This window comes from Dromaius novaehollandiae, chromosome 18 (assembly GCF_036370855.1).
Source record: "Dromaius novaehollandiae isolate bDroNov1 chromosome 18, bDroNov1.hap1, whole genome shotgun sequence".
NCBI lineage: Eukaryota > Metazoa > Chordata > Aves > Casuariiformes > Dromaiidae > Dromaius > Dromaius novaehollandiae.
In genome coordinates, this window is record NC_088115.1 from 9,142,964 (window position 1) to 9,163,949 (window position 20,986).

At 45.3% G+C, this 20,986-nt stretch overlaps 1 protein-coding gene across 3 annotated transcripts; it reads left to right on the forward strand.

Annotated features, from left to right (window-relative positions):
• Window positions 1-9: 9 nt before the first annotated feature.
• Window positions 10-20,919, forward strand: GGA3 (golgi associated, gamma adaptin ear containing, ARF binding protein 3). Of its 3 annotated transcripts, none has more exons than XM_064522603.1 (17): window positions 10-119; window positions 5,596-5,680; window positions 6,424-6,499; window positions 6,980-7,078; window positions 7,257-7,380; window positions 8,383-8,486; window positions 9,036-9,116; window positions 10,342-10,479; window positions 11,520-11,601; window positions 12,097-12,213; window positions 13,246-13,515; window positions 14,449-14,516; window positions 14,919-15,241; window positions 15,792-16,057; window positions 16,252-16,421; window positions 17,088-17,198; window positions 18,474-20,919. In XM_064522603.1, exons 1-17 carry the CDS (start codon window positions 80-82, stop codon window positions 18,582-18,584), a joined length of 2,265 nt encoding a protein of 754 aa, XP_064378673.1. In that variant the 5' UTR covers window positions 10-79; the 3' UTR covers window positions 18,585-20,919. The 3 variants fall into 3 exon arrangements, with proteins under 3 accessions (XP_064378673.1, XP_064378674.1, XP_025954638.2); XM_064522604.1 differs by having other exon boundaries at window positions 19-119; window positions 5,621-5,680; XM_026098853.2 differs by lacking the exon at window positions 10-119 and adding an exon at window positions 328-660.
• Window positions 20,920-20,986: the final 67 nt, after the last annotated feature.

Sequence of the window (20,986 nt, forward strand, 5' to 3'; positions counted from 1 at the left end):
CGGCCCCCACCGCCACCTCCCCCGGGGCTCGGCGCGGCTCTCGCGCGGCCGGGGCGGAGTCTCGGGCCGCGGCGGCAACATGGCGGAGGCGGAAGGGGAGAGCCTGGAGTCGTGGCTGAGTGAGTAGCGGCCCCGGGGCCCCGCGCGCCCCTCGGCGCCGGCCCCCAGCCCGGGCCCCCCGCGGCCTCCGCCCTCGGTTCCCTCACCGCGGCCCCGCTCCGCCCCGGTTCCCCTCAGCCCGGGGCCCCCCAGCCTCGCCGCCGCCCGCGGCAGGGCGCGGGGTGAGGCCGCCTCTGCCGGCGGTCGCCGCCGCCGGGGGCCCTTGGCCGGCGGCCCCGCTGCAGGAGGGACCCGGCCCGCAGGTGCAGGGGCGCAGCAGCCGCTCGGGCCCTTCGTCAGCAGTTTGCTCGTTGAAATCGTCGGGAGCGGGGAGGTCCGTGGCCGCTGTGCCTCCGCGCCCCCAGGCCATGGCCAGGCTTCGCGGTCCCCCTCTTCCCCTTCTTCCCTCGCCGGGATTTCCGTTAGCCAGATGCGCTGCTTTGGTGCTGCTTGTGAGGCTGAGAGCCGTAGTAATGCCACAATTAGGGTTGTGTTCCTGTGTTATACAACCATGTTTTTCCTGCAGACGGATTCTGCTTTGTGCCCAGCTGCGATTTCGGGGTAAGAGTTGTGGGTCTCCATTGAAAAACTGCTGCAGACTGGAGTATTTAAAAAGCCTTTATTAAGAAAAAATAATTTGCTATTGCAGAATCTTAAACATTACAAGAGATTTCGGCTTGTCCATCTCGCAGCCGTTGCTGAGGATTTTTTCTTTGTGTGTTTATCGGTAGTTCCTATGAGTTAATGTAATATAACGTAAGTTATACAGCACCAGCACTGTGCCGTCCTGACCTAGGACTAAGGAATCTCGAAGTGGCTCATGCATAAGTCAATAAGAACAGTAATTGCTTCTCATGTATTCCCAGTACAGGGGTTTCTCCTGCTTTCCCTGGGGAGGCTATCCTGCGGATCACCAGCTTGTTCCCTGGATGATTTTTCTTTTTTTTTTTTTTTAACACATTTATTTGATTGTAGTAGTGAGTAAAGTTCTTAACTAGTTGGGCACTATGCAAAGAGCAAAAGGCAGCTGTTACCCTGAACACCTTAGAGTATAAACTCTGTTATGCTTTTCGAATTATAGCTTCTTAAACATGATGAAGTAATTCTTGTTCTTACTTGGTATTTTAGTATAAAACTCAAATACGTACATGATATTATCGTCTGCTGTTGGCTAAGCTATGGTTTTAGCTCTTAGTTCTGGTTTTAGATCAATGCCTTGTGTCACCTGATGGCTTTTGCTCCTCCCCTGACCTCCCCCAGCTTGTCAGTATCCTTCTGTGTTTTAATTGTAGCCAGCGAGACACCCGAAGAAACACCCACATCCCCTTCCTTTTCCTCTGAGGAGAACTGACTCACCGAAGTCGGTTTGCGTGTGAAAATATCTCTGATGAGAAGGATATTTTAGGCTGTGTAGCATGGACAACTTCCTGACTGTTTGTTTTGTGTCTTGTTTTTTCTTGTTGTTGTTAATTGTGGAAGTTAAGAGAGGAGCTGGCTCCGCTGCCCGAGCAGTAGCGTAGCCTGTCACGGGAACGGATGCTGAGGAATAGCGTCGCAGAGGCCTTCCTCACTGCGAGAAATTGTGTCTGCCTCTATTGCAGTGAGCCTGATTGCGGAGCTGTACACGATTTTCGAGGCTTGAGTGTTGCTGTCATTTAGGATGATACATTTATGCCTGGTCACTGCTCCAGTGATTTGTGCTGGTGTGATTATACAGCCCCTCCCCTTGGAGGGAGCAGAGATTATTTACTGCACAGGGATTGCTGGAGGAGTCATGCCTACCAGGAAGGCAAAGTGCACAGGCTGGTGCATCTGAGTGCTTTCAGCAGACCTCCTGAGGTTATTTTTCTTATAACTATCAAAAAGATGGACTGTGTCTAATGCTAACCTTGTGAGCGTGTACCTGCTCTGCCCTTACTAAAGGGAAGGGCCGGAATTGCACAGAAGCAAAGACCAACTTTCCAGTCACAGAAAGACAGAAAATTTCTTATTACCAGTGACTCTTCTGTACCAGTGGTATGCAGCTTTTCTTGCTGCCTTGTCTCATGTCATTAAGTGGAGGCATAGACCCATGAAGTAACATCATTGTCACGTCCTAGTATTGCAACGAGATCTGCATTTCAGCCTGTGATGATCTAGCAGCTTCCTCTTCCATCTCCTTTCAGGCAGCTGGGAGGAGAGTGGGTGATCTTTTCTGTTCCTCTCCCTGCCTGCAGGCTCTTCTCCTACACTTATTCGAAATAGAAGAGGAGGTTAGAAAATAATGTCAGTTGTACAAACACAGCTGGATCCTTTAACTTTAGTGCCGCCTGTGCTACTGCACCCAGAGAGAAGCTTATTGACGCTGTATCTCATTCATGACAGGCTTAGGCATTCTCCAGCTGTATAACAGATGCAGAGGGATAAAACACATTATGATTGTCATTGTTTCTTTCTTCCGTGTTTTGTCATGGGTCAGCATCCTGCTTCTCCTCCCTGGGGTGCAGGCAGAATATGAACGCTGGACTCCGACATGCTTTGGTTGGAGATGCCCAGTTCGTGTGCCAAGCCTGATATGGGAAAACCCTTTGCTGAGTCAGCTTTTGTCTCTTTTCAATAGGGAATTAAACCCAGGAAAATATGAGCATTTATTACCAGTCAATGAATGTTTTGTGGTTCTCTGCGTTCCAGAGTCCTTGCTCTATAAAGCAGATAAGCACCTTTGTTTCGCATCTAATGGTGCATTTGAATGTTGTTGACTCATTAGCGTTTCAGGGCTTAGCAGAGCTAACGAGTGCAGGTCAAGTATGAAGCGATGGTGTGTGTTCTGAGTGCAGCAGTGTCTAAAAGCTAAGGCATAGACAGTGCCAGGGCTGGGGTAGTGCAGAGCCTTTTGTTCCCAGGTTGCTAATTCAGATTTACTTAAGTGCTACTCCAGTGCCCCTGTGAAATGGGGTTTTGAGGCTGGGGCCTAGTGGACAAATGTCCCCGTGAAACCAGACTTTATAGCTGGTACCAAACAGGCCTTTGTTAGTGGTTTCAATGGAGAAGCCAAGGATTTAATATTCCAGAGCACAGAAGTCTCCTTCCTGGAACCGGTCCTTTCATGTAGGGGTTGAAGCATATTTATAAGGCAATGCGGAGGAGCTTGCTGCCTACATTTTGAGTGTTCTGCATAAAAATAGAGGCTTTTAGCTTGTCTCTTCATAGACATGATGCAGCTTCAAGTAGGGGCATCCTGAAAAGGTTAAGCGAGGTAAACTAGCCCATCTAGGATGCCGAGTTAATGTGGCTGTACCAAGATTGGTACCCGAATCAGTTTAGGTACCTGTACTCACAACACATCAATCCTTAGAACCAGTGCAGGACTTCTGATAAAGCATGTTGGCTTTCATGAACTAGGGTTTCAAGTGGAGATTTCATGAATGTTAGAAACAGGGACATTCTTTATGTGGAACATCATCTCTCTTCAGTAATCTCTCTCTCCTTCTGAAACTTTACTGTCTTTATATGAGAGCTTTTGGTGCAAAATATTAGGCTTATACAACGAACCTGAGCCCAAACTGAGACAGTTAAATAACCTAGTGTCATTCAGAGGAAACTTTGGAGATGTTCAGAGCAGCTTTAAGATTAACATTTGACATGGAAACGTTGGTTGCATTTTCCTGTTTGTACCAGATCTCCCTCCTAATTTCAGGGTGTGCAACCAACAGAGAGCCCATTTAGCTGAGTGCCCTTACTTATTTGTGCTCTTGCTGTAGTTATTAAATACATTCCATTAACTCCAGCCAAGCAACCCTATTTCTTTTCTCTGGGTGTGCAAAGCAACAGAGGTGCTTTGGAGCGCTGAACCATGCATGATGCCATTTGGCTTGCCTGACAAGGCTTTAGGTTGTTATAAGTCCATTTTTTCATGATGCTTCCAGGGTGTTTAGCAGTTGCAAATGTGGTAGTAAGGACTGAGTGCCACATATGTTTTAAGAGTTGCTTGGCTCTGCAGCAGCTGCTTTTGAAACTAAGCCTCCTTTAAATCTCTTGAGTTCAGAAAGTAGCTTGGTAGCTTAGCTAGTACAGCAAGATGCGATCCTATGGTTAGTCCGTCTTGGATGCCGTCTTTTGCTTACTGAGGGCCCCATGAAAGTAAACAGCTTGGCATAGATCCACCTATGGAGAGTATCCTACAGATGCAATGCATGGAACAATTTACAAAATTGTTTTATGGCTATTCTCCTGTGAGGGAGAAAAGCCGAGCAAAGCAAACCTTGTAGGACTGCTACAGTAAGAGGACTAAGATGCAATTTAAAAGAGAGGTTTCAGAGTACTCATTTGGCAGCTGTTGTTTTTACCTGCCTATGAAAAGGAAAAAGGTTATGTTCTAATGATGATAAAAAATGACAGTTTGTAATGTAACATGCATGGATTTTTATTATGCTTCCCTATATGACTGAAGTACAGGCATGTTTGCTGTTTTTTTCCTGTCTTTCATCCCCTGCTTTATGCTATCTTGCTAAATAATATTTTCTTTTCTGTATTGATCTCTGTTGTATTTAAATTTTGGGGAATACTTCTTACACCCTATGCCATAGATATATAGCGACAGTGTGTTGTTGCTTTCCTTACAGTAAAAAAAAAAAAAAAAAAAATCTACTACATCATGTCCAGTCATCTCAGCTGGAAAATTAGGTTAAAGCACGAATCTTGTCTATTGTAAACTCAGTGCTCCATCAGAATTAGGTAAAGTATGTAGAGAAGATACATTTGTAATAAAAATAGATTTTGATAGCTTGCGTATTGTACAGTCAGTACAATAAGCAAGATCCTAGTGCCTGAGGGAGGATCCTTCAAGAGCCTGAAATAGCCCAGTCGGTAAAGCATCGGTCTCTCAGTTTGAGCATCCAGGCTTTGACTTCCTGATCAGGTCCAGGCTGTGGTGTTTATTACTTGCAAGAACAGCTGAATGCATAATAATAAATTTTGGTCCTTATTTCCCAGGAGAAATGCTAAGGCATCTAACAAATCAGCTGGCAGTCTGAAAACAAGTGTCAATGCTAAATGACTTATATTAGACACCAGATATCCCAGCTCTTGCTTCTACAAAACTCTCAGGGAAAGCAAAAAGGATTTCCTATGTAGAAAGCATAAGGGTTTAACCTTTAAGTAGTTTAGTGTTAGAGCTGAATAGAAAGAGAGAGCATTTCAGGCAGAGGGAGGCTGTGTGAGCTCAAATATTTTCTGTTGTACTCTTGTTTAGAGTATGAAAACACTGTGTTTATGAGTACTTGAGGTTTGGCGTCTGCTTTTTGGAAAGCAGTGATTCTTCCTAGATATTTGGACGGCTTGACTTGGGTACACCCTTCCCCCTGACCACCCCGGGCAGGCAGATATACCACATGTAAACTTATTTCTCCTTTTTCATAGTTGGCAGTGGATGCCAAATGCTTTTCTCTAGGAAATGCATGACCTTTTATTTTGTTTCTTTTGCTCAGTTGGTAATATGTTCTCTTTTCCTTACCAAAGATAAAGCCACTAACCCATCTAACAGGCAAGAAGACTGGGAATACATCATTGGATTCTGTGACCAGATCAACAAAGAACTTGAAGGGTGAGTGTCCCAAGCACTTAAACTTAGGAATGTTATAGCTTAACGTTCGTAGTGTGAAATTTGTCCTTTCGTTACTGAAGTTTCATATTTTCTTTTATATATACACTGATATCACAAGGAAGATCTGGTTACAAAAGAAACAAGATGCTGCAAAGTTTGGTTTCTCTTCTGTGAAAGGCAGCATGGTTTAAACCCAGACTGAGTACTAGGAAAATTCTGAATCTGCCTATTATGCCAACTTCTGTAGCTGTGGAGCTCTCATCTAGCCAAACTGATTCTGTTTTTCAGTCTGTAAAATGGGTTTATAACTCTTACTGTTTGATGGAGCTTCGCATCTTTGAAACCTTTACAAGGCTTAACTGGGAAACCTGCTGGCATTTCTGTGAGGTCAGGAAGGAATGTCCTCTCCTAGAAAAAGGAAACTAATGCACAGAGGGATGAAGTGATTTCCTTGGGACCATACTGCGGATGGTTGGGCCTCTCCCGAGGAGGAATCTGGCTTTGCTGGCCCAGGCTGCCAGCTTCTGCTTCCTTTTGTACATGTAAACACCCCAGCTTTCCGAGGTGCCCTGAAGATTTCTTGTGAGCTGTTGTACACTGATGTAAAGATGAGAAGTACTAAATGGCATTTCCTTTTAATCATGTGAAACACCTCTCATTTAAACAGTAGAATTTGTGAAAGTCTGAAAATCCCTCAGCGTGTTTGCCTGCTTTGTTTATAATGGGCATCTGCTTTGTTTCAGGCCACAGATAGCTGTGAGACTCCTGGCTCATAAAATCCAATCACCACAGGAATGGGAGGCAGTCCAAGCCTTGACAGTAGGTAGTCCTTACCCCTCTCTTAAATCCAGTTATATATCATTTGACATCTTGTGTGTGGAGTATAAGGGGAGCACAATGTGTGTTAGTCACTGGGGTTAGCCGGGGCCAGTTCTGGGGCTGAACTCTGTGGTTCTTCTCTGCTGGAAGGCAGTGGACAGTGAGAGAATAGAGCAGCCAGAAATAACTGGTTTAGTTTCATCTGCTTTTGTTTCTTATCTTCAGGCAAGGTTTATGTTCACTGTTGTCAGCCCTAATGGGGGATAACTCTGACCCTTGTATATATTGCTGAGAGTGGAGGACCAGCTTGTCTTGGTGTGTCACTCCTTAAGAAGTGGATTCACACCTTGCATCTCAGAGCAGGAATCCCTACCTCACTGGCACAGGTCCCTCAGTTTCCCTATGAGCGGAGCGCAGCTATGCTGTTATTGTACGTTTGGGACATTCATTTCACCACCCGTTTCTGTTACTTGAATGCAGGTGCTGGAAGCTTGTATGAAGAATTGCGGGAGAAGATTTCATAATGAAGTGGGGAAGTTTCGCTTTTTAAATGAGTTAATAAAAGTTGTCTCTCCAAAGGTTAGTCCCTGACTTGTTGCCTTACTACTGTATTTACTTTTGTCTGGCCTCCCTAAGCTACAAGCAGCATCCAAAATGTTGCAGTGCTCTGTCTGGCTCATTGCATATATCAACCTATATTCAAGAGCATTTGTTAGCTGTTTTTTGTGCTCTGATCATTACTTTTCCCCACTCTCAGTACCTGGGAGACCGGGTCTCGGAGAAGGTGAAAACCAAAGTCATTGAATTGCTGTATAGCTGGACAGTGGCGCTGCCGGAAGAATCCAAAATCAAAGATGCTTACTACATGCTGAAGCGACAAGGTAGGAAGTAAGCTGTTCATTCACGCATTCTCCCCAGCCTGTGCTTGTAAGCAGGAGTGTCACAAAATGTGCAGCTTCTAATCACGTTGGGGGGTCAAGGCAAGCTCTGAGAGAGGGTAGAACAAGGCAAAAACTCCCTGAAACTTTGGGAAAGCTACTAGTTATATTTAAATGTCTTGGGCTGGGTTGGGTGTTTTTTTTTTTTAATTAAATTAGCTAAACACCTTGTAAATGCTTTTGTTTTGGCCTTTTTGCATGGCCTTTTTTAGTTTACCTGGAGTTAGTTATTAAATGATTTATACAAATGCAATTTAAAGCCAAATGAAAGCCTCCACATAGCTTTTTGCATTCTTTTAACCAGATCACTTTACAATTGTACCTTCAGTTAAACTGATACAAATTCCTTGTGTAGGCAAGGTTAAAAAAAAAAAAAAAAAACAGGAGAGAAGCCTGTGGCTTCAACACGCAAAAGAAAATCTCTCCTAGGAGAGCTTTCCGGTTAGAGCACAAATCTAGGGATTTGACAATGGAACTTGAACATGAAGCTTGGCTCTTTCCCCACTTCGTGGTTAGGAGTCTGCATATCACCCCATCTTGCATGACTGTCTGCTTTCCTGCTCAGCTCTTTTATACAAATGAATCTCATGCCCTTGAGTTTGCACAAAGCTGGATTGTCTGGAGCTTCACATGGTGGTTCAACAGCTTATGTGAAAGGGGAAAAAACTAACGGAGAGTTACTGATTATACTGAGCTATTAGAGGAGCAGTATGGACATGGCAACACAGTTGCTGGGGTTTTGGCCTTTATGTAAAGAAAACTTTCTTTGTTTTTCCAGCTAGCATGCTCAGTGATTTTGATGCTGTATTGTTCATTGAACGGCATGCCAGTATCAATGGACAGATTGGCTGCTTGTTCACTTTGATAGCAGCATGTGAATAGTGGGGTGCACTGCCTGGTGTGACTGCATGTGCAAACCCATGTGGGTTCCCTCTCTGCTTTCAGGGATCGTTATGTTTGATCCTGTGATTCCTGCAGACAGAACCCTGATTCCTTCTCCACCACCTCGTCCCAAAAACCCTGTGTTTGATGATGAGGAGAAATCCAAGGTATAGTGAAGACTTGTATCATAATCACTGACCAAAAGTGATTACTTAATGCACATTTGGAATAAGGAAGAAAAATGTACTAGTTCAGCTTTTATTTTCTGGGAGGTGTTCTGTATTTTCACAGAACTCCCAGGTTTGATTATGACTGCTTTGTCCATCCACCTAACCTGAAATCCCAGCTGAGACCTTGTCTATGTTACGATTATGTCGGTATTCCTGGTCAAAGTGCCATCCAGGTGTAGTACTAGAAGGCAGAGAATGTTATTCGCGGACAGTGCCAGAACTGATGTGCAGGAGGAATACTGGTCTGGTGTCAAAAGCCTCTGAGATTTCACACTATTCGTCCTGTACAGAAGTAAGAATGTAGTAACTCACATAAAATAGTAAAGCCTAAATGACTCCTGCTGAAGTCACTGTGACAGCAGTGTAAGCTTTGTAATAGTGGGCTATATCTCTTTTCCCTGAATTGTTCACTTAAATTCCTCTTGCTGCTTCCCTGTGCTAAAAGGTCTTTCCTTGTTTCCTGAATGTTCTCCTCTCATCTTACAGCTTCTAGCCAAGCTGTTGAAAAGCAAAAACCCAGATGATTTACAAGAGGCCAACAAGCTTATAAAATCCATGGTAAAAGAGGTAAGAAATTCCTGTAGGACTGATCCCAGTCAGCAGCCTGCTTTGCAGGTTTAAACAATTTGACCCCAAACTGGTGGAAAGCTTTAGGATTGTGTGAATGGCAGAACTTGGGTTTTTCAGGCTCCAAGAGCGTTGCATTAGTGAATTCCTTAGTTAAGCCTCAGGGACTGAAAGAGACTGTCTGGCAGTGACATCCAGCCTTGTGGGTTTTTGTTTTGTTTTGTTTAAAAACTTCTAAGTCAACTAACTCCCATTTATTCCAAGTGGTGAGTGTTGTAAGGGAGTGCCATCTGATAACTTAGTAGGGCTCTGTGTGAGATGAATGAGTTGGTAATTTTGACTAGATCACAAGTGGGAGATGTTTGTATCGCAAAAATGTCTACAGTTGGTGTTGGTGTTAGAGGACAGGGCAAGAAGGGGCAAGGACTGAATGGCATGTTGAAATTAACTGCATTCTCATCACTCAAGAAGTTTTTTCATGTTGTGGTTTGGTGGGAGCATTGCAGTACTATCCCTGGTTAATGAGGACTGAGTCGTCAGCCTGGGTCTTCTCACAAGCAGGCTTCATGGAAACACCTTCCTGTTTGTGGAGCTGTGATGCATCCACCCATGACGGTTATTAGAAACCCTGGAGTCCAGGAAATGACTCACCGTGATTCTGGCAAAAGAGAGTATAGCTTCTAGACTGAAGAGGGTGTATAGGTTATTGAAATCATGTTTCCGTAAAGCTTCTTCACCCAGGGCAGTCTCCTGTGTTTTTGGTTGGAATCTCAAATCAGAAGCGGCTGGACATTTTCTACCAGAGATTATTGGCTGTTCCTAGTAAATGTTTGGTTTCATATGTATCTTTTTCATAAAATATCATCAAGGACAACACATCCCCCCCCTCCCCCCAAAAAACCCACAAACCCACCTTCTGAAAAGCTCAGAAAGGAACTTTTGAGAAAATACTGTTTTGAACAGTTCCATTTTTGGTTGTGTAGTTATTCATTAAAATCTATTTAATGAGACATATTAGAATTGTGGGATTTCCCAAAATTTTAGAATGGTGGTGAAGAGATAATTGAATAAGTAATGCTTCACATGAATGGGAAATGACATTTTTTTTCTAGTTCAACCTTAAATACACATTACTTGACATGATTTACAGATAACACGTGCTGCTGTGATACTGTGAACCTTACTGGAAAACTCACTTTTTATGTGTCTCTTTTACACTCTGAAGGATGAGGCTCGGATACAAAAAGTGACAAAACGCATGCACACGCTGGAGGAAGTGAATAACAATGTGAAGCTGCTGAATGAGATGCTGGTTCACTACAGCAAAGAGGATTCATCAGAGGCTGATAGGGAGCTCATGAAGGTGGGTCTGAGCTGCTCCTTCTTCCCAGAAATCCTGCAGTCAGTCTTTTCTTCTTCCAGATTGTAATGCTGTGCAAAGATCAATAAAAACAGTGCAGTAAAATGGAGAGCAGTGACGAGAAACAAGAGCAGTCATTGGAAACAGCAGGAAAGAAAATAATCGTGTTTTTAACACCTTTCACCAAAGACTCAGTGCCTTTCAAGGACAATGAGAAATAGCTCTGTTTTGCGCATGGGAGAAGTGAGGTACAGCAGTTCGCCAAAGATGCAGTGTAGCAGGATTGAGAAGCTGCAATTTGTAGTTCCTGCTCCTACTAGGACACACTGATTGCAGTTAATAATTGTCCCTCGCAGCACTCTGAATGAATACACTGAAGGCTGAACCAGGCAGAAAAAACATCCTTCCCTTCAAAGGAAGAGTTTTTTTAGTTAGTGTTATAAGGACCATGGGAGATGGTCAAGAAGATGAAAATCAAAACAGACACCAGGGATGGTTGCATAAACCCAGGGCCTTGAAGAGTCGCACTATAGCTAATTTAAGAAATTAAAGCTATACATGTATTTAACAGTAAGTTCCTGAAATGATGGTAAAAAGCTTAAGAAACTGGTTTGTTGCCTGTAAATTAGGATAACAGCATTTCCTTCCTGCCACCTTTCCTTCAGGTGGTTGAAGACTCTGATTAGAGGCATAGAGCCTGAAGCACAGTTCTGCTCTTCCTTGGGCTTTCAGGAACTGCTGCAATAGAAGGAACACAACACTTTCGGACTATGAAGAGAACTGGACAGTGAGGGAGGACTGAGATGTTGTGTTGAAAGTAGAGACCATGTTTAGATTCCCAGGCTGATGTAATGCTTCACAGGCCCATTAATAGGGCAGGGACAGAAGGTCTTGGTTGTCCAGCTACACTAGGACATTCAGCCCAGGGAGTCTGGTTTCTCTGTTCTGGGCTTTCCACACTTGGGGAGTTATTCTGTGCGGACTGGATTTCTTGACAGTAGCCTCTGGCTGATGAGACCCTTTGTCCTAATCTCTCTTCCCAGGAGCTCTGTGAAAGGTGTGAAACCAAAAGACGGACGTTATTCAAGCTGGCCAGTGAGACAGAGGATAACGACAGCAGTTTGGGTAAAATAAACCACACTTCTCCATTTTGACTGCTGTTGTGACCTGTGACTGTGCAAGGTTGTATAAGGGAACAGCTGCTGTAAAGATGCCTCTTCCGCTATGGATTCACTTTGCTTTGAACAAGCAGATAAAAGCCAAGATTCATGCCTCTTTATGCTTATCATTTAAATTCAAGCAAGGTAGACGGTAGAGTTGATGGCTAGGGAGGCCTGGGGAGGTAATGTGGGAGACAAGTGCTGCTTTGGAAGGAGAAGGGAGTTACTGTGGGGAACAAAGCCTTGGAGTCATGCTCATTGCTACTGCAGTCCCTATGGTACAAGCAAGGTCAGCGTCTTTCTTAGAGAAGGATGGTACCGACAGAGTAATGAAACTCACAGCCAAATAATTGTGGTTTTTTTCTTGTTAATTATTTAGCTGATAACTGAGTATTCACAGCATGAGTGAAAGCAAAGTTACTGAAGTCTTTGAGGTCGTTTTTCTCTCTCTTGCATGTAGGAGATATTCTGCAGGCCAGTGACAATTTATCCCGTGTGATAAATTCCTATAAAAAAATAATTGAGGGGCAAGTAGTCAATGGTGAAGTGGATCTCCCTGCGATGTCTATAGCAGAAGGTGAGTTCCTGAGAAACAAACTGTTTTGTTTTGGATCCTGCAATTTTAAATCTTTTGGGCAACATTTCCTATTAAGTGAGGTTAAGTAGGGTACAGATGGTTCTTCTGGCCACCAGTCAGTGAATCAAAGGGGGACAAGACAGCTCCCAAGCAGTATGCGTTGATGGATAAACAATTCTGGACACGAGCAACAGTGCTGGGGCTTCGGATTTTCCTTTACTGGTTGATTGCTATTGAAACGTTAGATAAGGTCAGTGACTCTGAACAGTTTGTGTGGCTGGAAGTTCTCATACGTTTTCCTTTCCACCTTTGTCCTGTCTCTTAATGGCGACATATAAAAAGAGGACAACTTTATCTAGAGGACAAGAGCAGGGGAGTGGGAGCCAGGCCAGGGGTCCTGTTCCTGGCTCTGCCAGCAATTCCATGTGTGAAGTTAGGCCAGTGACCCACTTTACACTTCAGTTTCACCACTGAAAGCTCTGGATGTGTTTTGTGCGGCAGAATCACCACTTGGGAGTCACTTCGATATTTCTGGATAAAAAGCAGTAGAATAAATACATAATGCTGACAGCATTATGGGACAAGTCTGTTTGGGACAAGACTGTTATAAATATGAAGGGAATTCGAGACCCAGACAGAAAGTAATTTATTTCCCTTGACTCTCTAGCTCTCTGGTAGCTTATGTTTATCAGAAGTCTCTAGGATCTCACAGAGTCTCATGTGGGCTCAAAAGATTTAGAAAAGCCTGCAAACTATGCTACGAGAAGTGCTGGGGAAAGAGCAGTGGCTAAAATGCGCATTTCTTTTTGGACAGATGTTTCCCAAGTATCTGGGTTGATTTAAGCAGCTTGTGGACAGCAAATGGTTAGGTGGAAAATATTTGGGTTTCCTCTGTTATAAGGAGCCATAAGCAATGATTAAATGGGAACCATGTTACCTAAACCATCTCTCTGATAGTTTCTTCTGTACATTGTGCTTGCTCTGAGCCTTTTGCCTTCTTTCCTAGTAGCGCTCTTCTCCTGTCCGCTGCAGGGAGTGACTCCACCAGTAATCTCAACACCCTCATTGACCTTGCTGGACTGGACGTCACTAGCACCCCGCCACCTCCAATGCCACCCACCACACTGACGCCAGCCCCCCCCGTAGCTCCCCCCCCAGCAGAAATCCCCATTCTCCCGCCTCCTCCCCAGACGTTCGCTCACTCCCGGAGCAGTTCCTCTAGCCAAGTGGAAGCCGCACCCGCTCAGCAGAGCAGCACGGCCAATTCCCTCTCCTTGCTGGATGAGGAACTTCTGTGCTTAGGTAAGAAACTGAGGGGCCCAGAGAAGGGCTACTCAATCCATGCCTAACAAAGTCCACTTCTTTCCTCTGGCATGAGTGTAAGGGCTGACTGTGCGTGTAGCATGCCTAAAAGGAGCATGAGATGCCTCTGATTTCTACCACACCCGATTCCTCCTGCTCTTGGCTCATCCAGCAGGTTATTTAGTTAACTCCTGGAAGCTGTCCTCATGCTGCCCTGGATCTTGGTGGAGCCTGTCTGAAGTTTCCAGTTGTGTAACAGGTCCAATGCATGCTGAGGGAGGGTTGAGGGAGCCTGGTGTTTCAGAAGAGCAGTTGGGATCAGTGGTATGTGCCATTCACAAAACATGAATACTGGGATATCGTTCCTTGCTTTAATTCTGGTCAGCCCTCTGTGTCCTCAGGTCTGTTATTTCTGGAGAAGTCCAGGGGATTTCTGAGACACTCTTCTGCATCACTGTGATTATAAAACTAGTCTGAGCCAGTATTAAAAAAACCTGATGTTCCCAGAGTAGGCTGCAAGTAAATTGAGCTGAATGTAATCACAGTCTGATCTCAGTGGGTGCTTGGACATGCAGCATACCCCTGCTGCCGTTTGGTTCAGGTTTCGCAACTGACTTAGCAGCTGTGCTAAAGAGCAAGGTGTTTTTGAGGGGTTGCTTACGGGAGCCTGCGGAGCAGCTACCTGTAGAGCCCTGATGTGAACAGCAGGGGAGGCTGCAGATGAGAAGGGTTAGGAGAGCCACGTGCAGGGTTTGTCTGTTGGCTCCCGGTGCTGTCATTCTCACCATAGACTTGCAATAAGTTTCAGTCTTTCATCAGGTTCTTGGGTTCTGGTAGAGTTGAATCAAGTAGTTTGGTACTGAAACAACTGCCAAGGGATGACATCTAACTCATTTTCTCCTTCAGTTACCTACTCGTTATTTTTGCTTTCAGGCCTGAATGATCCAGCCCCTGCAACAGTGAAGGAGACATCAGAAAACAACCAGTGGAGCATGTTTGAGGTACAAAGGAGGGAATTTCTCTCTGGGGGGTTGTCATTGTGGGAGGTCTCAGGACACGCACTGTCACCTCAGAGAAGCGTGTGGTCACATGCACAGGCAGAGGCACAACTGTTTCTGAGGGGAAATCTAGCCTAGCCCCAAGATCTGGGATAGCTGTGTCTGAACAGAGTAGATAGCCCTCTATTGAGCATGGCTTTCTCAGTTTCCAGTCTGTCCCCCATGATGTTAGCACTTCCTTTGCTTAAATTACAGATCAGATGTAGTCCTGACATAGGCCAAAGACTTTGCTGCTTGCCACCTACCACCTGTTTTTGCGGTAAATCTATCTTCCCTCTGTAACAGTGCCACCTCTGCCACAGAGGGCGGCAGTGATTTAGAGCATCTACTTGCCCTCTCTTGCAGAATGACCAGTTGGACCTGGATTTCTTTGGCCCAAAGATGGGGACTGTTGCTTGCAACGCTGCAGGGAACCCTCTTCTCCATCACAAATCACAGACTGCGTGTGGAACGTCAGTGACGCTGCCCTCTGCTTTCGCCGCCTCTCAGACTGCTCCCAGTATCCCTGCGCCAAACTCGGCCCCATTTGTGTTCTCTGCTGGACCAGCTGCCCCTGTGGGGCCTCCTAAGACTATGCCAGCTGCTCCTGGGTACTTCAGCTCAGCTGTGGGAAATAATATGTCCAATAAGATGGATGCACTGGGACAACTTCTTGAAGAAGCCAAAGGGTAACTAACAGTCCTGGACTTTTGTTTCTGTGGTTAGGGAGCAAAGCCAGCTGCAGAGTGACACATTCAGAGACAGACGCATTGAACGCTCTGGTTTGGTAGGAATTTTTGATTGGGATCTTTCTTCTCTGAGAGCCTCGATTTACAAACTAATACGAGAGTCCTACCTCCAGCAGGGAAAGGCAGGCACTGCTGGGTAGAACACAGCAGCTGTTTACTCCTGCAGGGCTGTGCTATTCCCTCATGTAAGCGAGCAGCTGTTAGGCCGAGCAGACTGCTACGGTAGAGAGGCCTTTGCCAATCTTAGCCTTGCCTACCTTTGCCAAGGTGGGCTCTGCCTTCTTGACTTGGAGAGAGCGATGCCTGTATCTCCACCACCACAACTTTCCACGTAGCTCTGCTTTTTACATGAGGCCTTACTGAGCTGCCAGACTGTAACCTGGTTGCAGGCCACTGCTTTGTTTTGATATTCTGTTATCTCAGGGTTTATGGTGAAATGCCTGCTTCACATTCAGCTCAATTTTCCATGTTTTTTCTGTCTCCCTTCCAGGACTGTCACCCAAGGCATGGCTACATCCTCAGTGTTCCCTGGGGTTACTTTGCCAGCCACTTCCACCTCTGCCCCATTAATAGCCCCTGCAGGGCTGCCAGTCACTGCCCCGGGAGCCCCTCCAATTCCTTTCCCAAGCAGCTGCACTGCTGGCTCAGGAAGCCCTCTCTTCCAGTCAGCATCATTCCAGCAGCAAGGCAGTCCCATGAAAGCACCTGAAATTTCTTTGGCCAACGTCCATGTTCCCTTGGAATCCATTAAACCCAGTAAGTATCTCAGGTTTTTCACCTTTCTCTGAATGTTTTTTTTAAAAGCAAAGCTTTCTGACAAAGGTCATCAAGCAGAGAAAAGGGTTGTAAAATGAAATGTTCCAGGCAAATGGTGAGGTTGCCTAACACTGCTACAAATTGTCTTCTGCAGCATAAGCCTGCATTTGTCTCCCCTTCTCTCTCTGCGTCAGGCAGTGCCCTCCCAGTGACAGCCTATGACAAGAACGGTTTCCGGATCCTCTTGCACTTTGCCAGGGAGTGCCCACCAGGAAGGTCGGATGTGCTCGTCGTCGTAGTGTCAATGCTGAACACAGCACCGCTTCCCGTGAAGAACATTGTGCTGCAGGCTGCTGTACCGAAGGTAGGGGTGTGCAGCAGGACAACATGAATCTGCACGTTCAGGGAGGCCTGGGTGTGAACTTGGGGACTTGGGTGGAACAGCCTCCCTGGTTCTGCCTTTCTGTTGGCTCGGTTCTGCCTGTTTCCAGTTCTCAGAGCCAGAAAATGCTGAATAGGATAAATCAAGCACTGCAGTTGAGTGTTTTCTTTTTCTTGCCATCTAAGATCAATCCTGCTCAGCACAGTGACAGGACTGTTACATGGATAGTGCCATCCTTGAGGTCTGTGGGAATCAGTTTCTAAAAGACATCCTAAATCTGAAAATATATTCCAGTCTCGTGCTACCTCTCCCAGCTAATTTTGGATGTCTGATTCATGTTTTGAATCTTGGCTATGATCTTCCTATCATTGTGAAAGCATCTGCATTAAAACCTCTGCCACGAGAGCACTTGTACAAGAAGGAGCTGTTGGGATTTAGCTGGCCAGTGCATCCACTCTGGGCTAATTTGTCAATCTGTGTATCATGTTGTGCACGTTGGACTGGCTCTTGTCTCCCTCATCCTCCCATTTGGATTAATTCTCTTCAGCTGGGATGTGTGCTATTAACTTGCCAGCCTGTGCGTACATCTCTCATTGTCCCCAAGGCAGAACATATTCCCTGAGGTTCCGCTTTCTTTTTCATTTGCAGTCCATGAAAGTGAAGTTACAGCCACCCTCTGGCACAGAGCTGTCTCCATTTAATCCCATCCAGCCGCCTGCCGCCATCACTCAAGTCATGCTTCTGGCAAATCCTACGAAGGTGAGAGGGGGCAGTCTGTCATGAAGTGGGATTTATCCTGTTCTTGTCAGACAAATTTCATGTAAACTGAATTCTGCAGGGGGTTTGCACCAAACATTTGAGCAGATACAGCTGTTTATTCTTAACCTGCCTTCCAGAGGTGGTCATTGCAGGAGTGTATTAGTGGTGTTTTCAGTTCAGGGCTAGAGAGAGACTGGTTCCCCAACAGGCCTTTTCAGCAAGGAAAGGTATGAGAAGGACCTCTATGTTTCTTCAGCAAAATGTCAACAGCCATATAGGGCTCAGCTTTAAAGGAGAACAGTCAGAGTTCCATCAGGAACTTGTCTTGGCCCTCTTGTGCCTTGGACGTGCCCCCGCTTTGGTGATAATTGGAGTGATATTAAATTAGCTGGTGTTGCAGAAAAACTTTTGCTGTATTGAGGCTGTAGCCTGTCAGACCTGAACCAACAGACTAATGTCGGGTCTTGTTCTTCCCCTTATTCTTTGAGATGTTATGAGAGGTACCTGTCACCAGTGAAACAAGGACATGGTTAAACCTTTCCTGTCTGCTGATCATGCTGTGGAAGCATTTGGGTAGCTGTGCCAGAAGTGGTTTTTTTTTTTCTGGGGAAGTCTTGCTGTGATTATTCATTGAAGTAGCCTGCTCCATGAAGCTTGAAGTGGTATGCTGAAGTAATTTTTAATTCAATAAATCTAAATGTTACTAGTTGAGAACTACAACAAAAGGGCCTTAAGGCTAAAAGTTGTGAGATCCAAAATGATAAATGTCACGTGGGTCTGGCAGCTTGCTGAAAAACTTTCCCTTTGTAAAGCACGTGGAGATCCCCCGTTGAAGGACTGGTTTCATCCCTTTCTTACTGTTTACTGGGAACTTTCAGAGCAGGAGCTTTTGTGTTTTATCTTCCTCCACATGATGAGGAGTTTGAGTTTGAAGATGTCAAAATATTCCAGCAGCATTAAAGCATGTACTTCAGGCTCGCTGGAGAGCAGTTGAGCTATGGGTGATGGCCACATATGTATGGCAGACTACTGAACTACTACTGCAGGTCATTTATGCTTTTCTCCTGACGTTTAACAATGCTCTTGTGGTTTACAAAGCTAATAGGTAAATAACTCATGTTTGCCGGGTAGCTGGAAATACTCCATGGACTTACCTTGGCCCTCTTCCCCCTGCTATGTTCAACAGAACCCTTGTGGTCTCTGTAGAGCAATTACAGTCAAATGCTTCGTTTAGGACGGTTCTCATGTTGCTCTTGCTTTTTCTCTCTCCTGCAGGAGAAAGTGAGACTGAGATACAGACTGACCTTCACACTGGGAGACCAGCCCAGCACAGAGGTTGGCGAAGTGGATCAGTTTCCCCCGGTAGAGCAGTGGGGGCATCTATGACCCTAGGACACTGCCAGAGACTCCGTGACAGGACCAAGGAAGGGATCCCACAGGACTGGAATGAATGTGACGTGGGGAGGGACACACATGCTATCCACTGGTGATGTTCGGCTTCGTTTACATGTCCTGACCACTCTGCTTGTAGCTTTAGTCCAGAATGTTTTACCCCACATTGAAGGGGTCCTGGGACATTTACGCCAAGCATGAACTGAGTGGCAACCAGTAACAGGCAGTGCTGGCTGCTTTTGTCTTGGCCTCTGGGTGAATCTGGTTCTACCTTCTACTCAATTAAACTTGAAGTTGTTGTATTCTGAGGGGAGACCTGTCAACAGAAGGGGATTTAGTTGGTTTATTCCTGTCCTGCTGTCCAGAGATACCTAGAGGCTGGTGGGGTAATGATGCCACCATGAGCTTCCTCAGTGCAGAGCCCTTACACTTGCTCCCCCTAGGACTTTTACCTCCTCAGTGCCAGACTGGACCAGCTAAGCATGTTGAGCAATAATGCTGGCTCCGTGAGGGAATGCTTTTTTTTTTTGCACCGAAATGGCACTTAGCTCCCTTCCTCTCCCTCCTCCATTTCATTACCAACAGCCCATGTAAGCAGACCCTAGCTCTGTGTTGTGTGACACTGCTGTATATTTAGTTGATATATTTATTTTATACTGCTAGCTGCCTCTCTGTTGTGTCCATTTTGGGCAAGTGGCACTGAGTTTTGTATGCAGATGGCTACACTGTTTTTTTTTTCTGCCTTCATTGCATTCTGTGGTGTGGAGAAAAGATGAAATGTGTAATGAGGAGGTAAACCCAACAGGGCTGGAAAGTAGCAGTCAGTATTGGTGGAGGACAGCACCTAGAGTGCAGAAGAGTCTTTGCAACCACTAATCAGGTGCAGCGACTGAATCCAGGGATGAGGAGAGAGGCCTCTCACGTCCCCTCATGCGGGCAGTATTATTATTGTAGTTGAACTGTGTTCTATTGAAATGAGTACAATGAAATACAAGATGTAAATAATAGAGCTATAGAATGTCTAAATAGAAACAAGCGGACAGTGAAAGGAAAGACGGCTCCAGTGGGCTGTGATGGTGCATGTGCTGGGTTTAATACCCTCTTTTATTTGTTCCCTGTATTAAGTGGCTAAGTGCAATTGTCTCCACAGGGGGAAAGCTGTTTTGTTGGATATAAGTATTCTGTGCTAAAAGGGGTCAGAAGACCTGACCCCCTGTAGCTAACAGTCACCAAGAAACTAGGTTTAAATCACTGAAACTTGATTGCAGCAGTCCCTTCCTTCTCCCTTTTGATTTCCAGTCTCAAGCAATGCCTCAACTAGCTTTGAGACACTGTTTTAAATTAATGGTTTTTTTACATTCTTTGACAAAAGCACAGAAGGGCTGGGTCCTTGGACACTGACTATGCTCAGCACTTCTAGCAGTGCCATCAAGCAACAGCTCTTATGACTGTGAACAGGAGCAGTGTGCTGAGAAAATCAATATGCAGGAGGAGACCCCCTGCCTATTGTAAGAAGAAAACTCCAGAGGAGAAAGTGCTGCTGGAATTAATGGAAGCTATAAAACCCATTAGTGCAAATACAGCTTTGAATTATTTCTATCTGTCTTAGGCAGATGCTTACAGCTGCTGAATTTTCTTCACTGATGACAAGTAATAAACACTAGAAGTCAAAAACTCTGTGGACTGAAAGGCCCGAGGCCCTAATCAGGGGCTCCAGGCAGCTGTAGAAGCCCTGAAGGTGAGATCAAAGCTTGGCCAAGGAACTTGCTATAAACTCTTGGGCTGAGGCTCATAAGGATCATGGCCTTGTCAGCTCCCTGAAGCAGAAGGCAGGCAAGGATGGCTAGGTCTTTTGGATCCTCTAAGCAGCAGCAGTTTTAAAGTGATGGAATAGGATAGAGGACAAGGAGGGAATTCTTTCTGCCTCAGACATGGTCTTGCCAGCACTTTAGACACAGTAGGCATAGGGGTATTGCTTAAACCATTTAAATCTGCCCAGGTGCTGTAGTGTCCTTAGGAAGCAGGTTTCACTGCTTTAGATGCCTACATGTGAATCTCACTGTGACTTTGAGGAAGACAGAAGAGCACAAGTGCTTTCTGAAGAATGGCTTTGTTCTCAGTGTTAAGGGCAGTGCATTGCTTGTGCAGCACAGCAAAATGGGAAGATCCTGTCGTTTTGCTGTATGGACATGCATTGTTACAAGCTTTGGAAATTAAACCATGAATGTTGTTTGTAGGTTGAGGTTCCAGCTTCATACTGAACAGCCGTACTGTAAATATGTCTCAAATGCATTTGTTCTGCTGCATGTTAAATAAATTGTTTTCCCTACTTTGTTCTGTGGCTGGCCTTACTAATGACTGCTGGTGGAGTACGAGGCTGTTTCTGGAAATCTAAA

Bases quoted from the DNA above. Each gene is read 5' to 3' on its own strand.
- GGA3 (XM_026098853.2), top strand. From the start codon at position 468: ATGGCCAGGCTTCGCGGTCCCCCTCTTCCCCTTCTTCCCTCGCCGGGA. The intron at 8,487-9,035 runs GTATAGTGAAGA...CTCATCTTACAG, and splicing joins ATGATGAGGAGAAATCCAAG to CTTCTAGCCAAGCTGTTGAA. The intron at 12,214-13,245 runs GTGAGTTCCTGA...TGTCCGCTGCAG, and splicing joins TGCGATGTCTATAGCAGAAG to GGAGTGACTCCACCAGTAAT.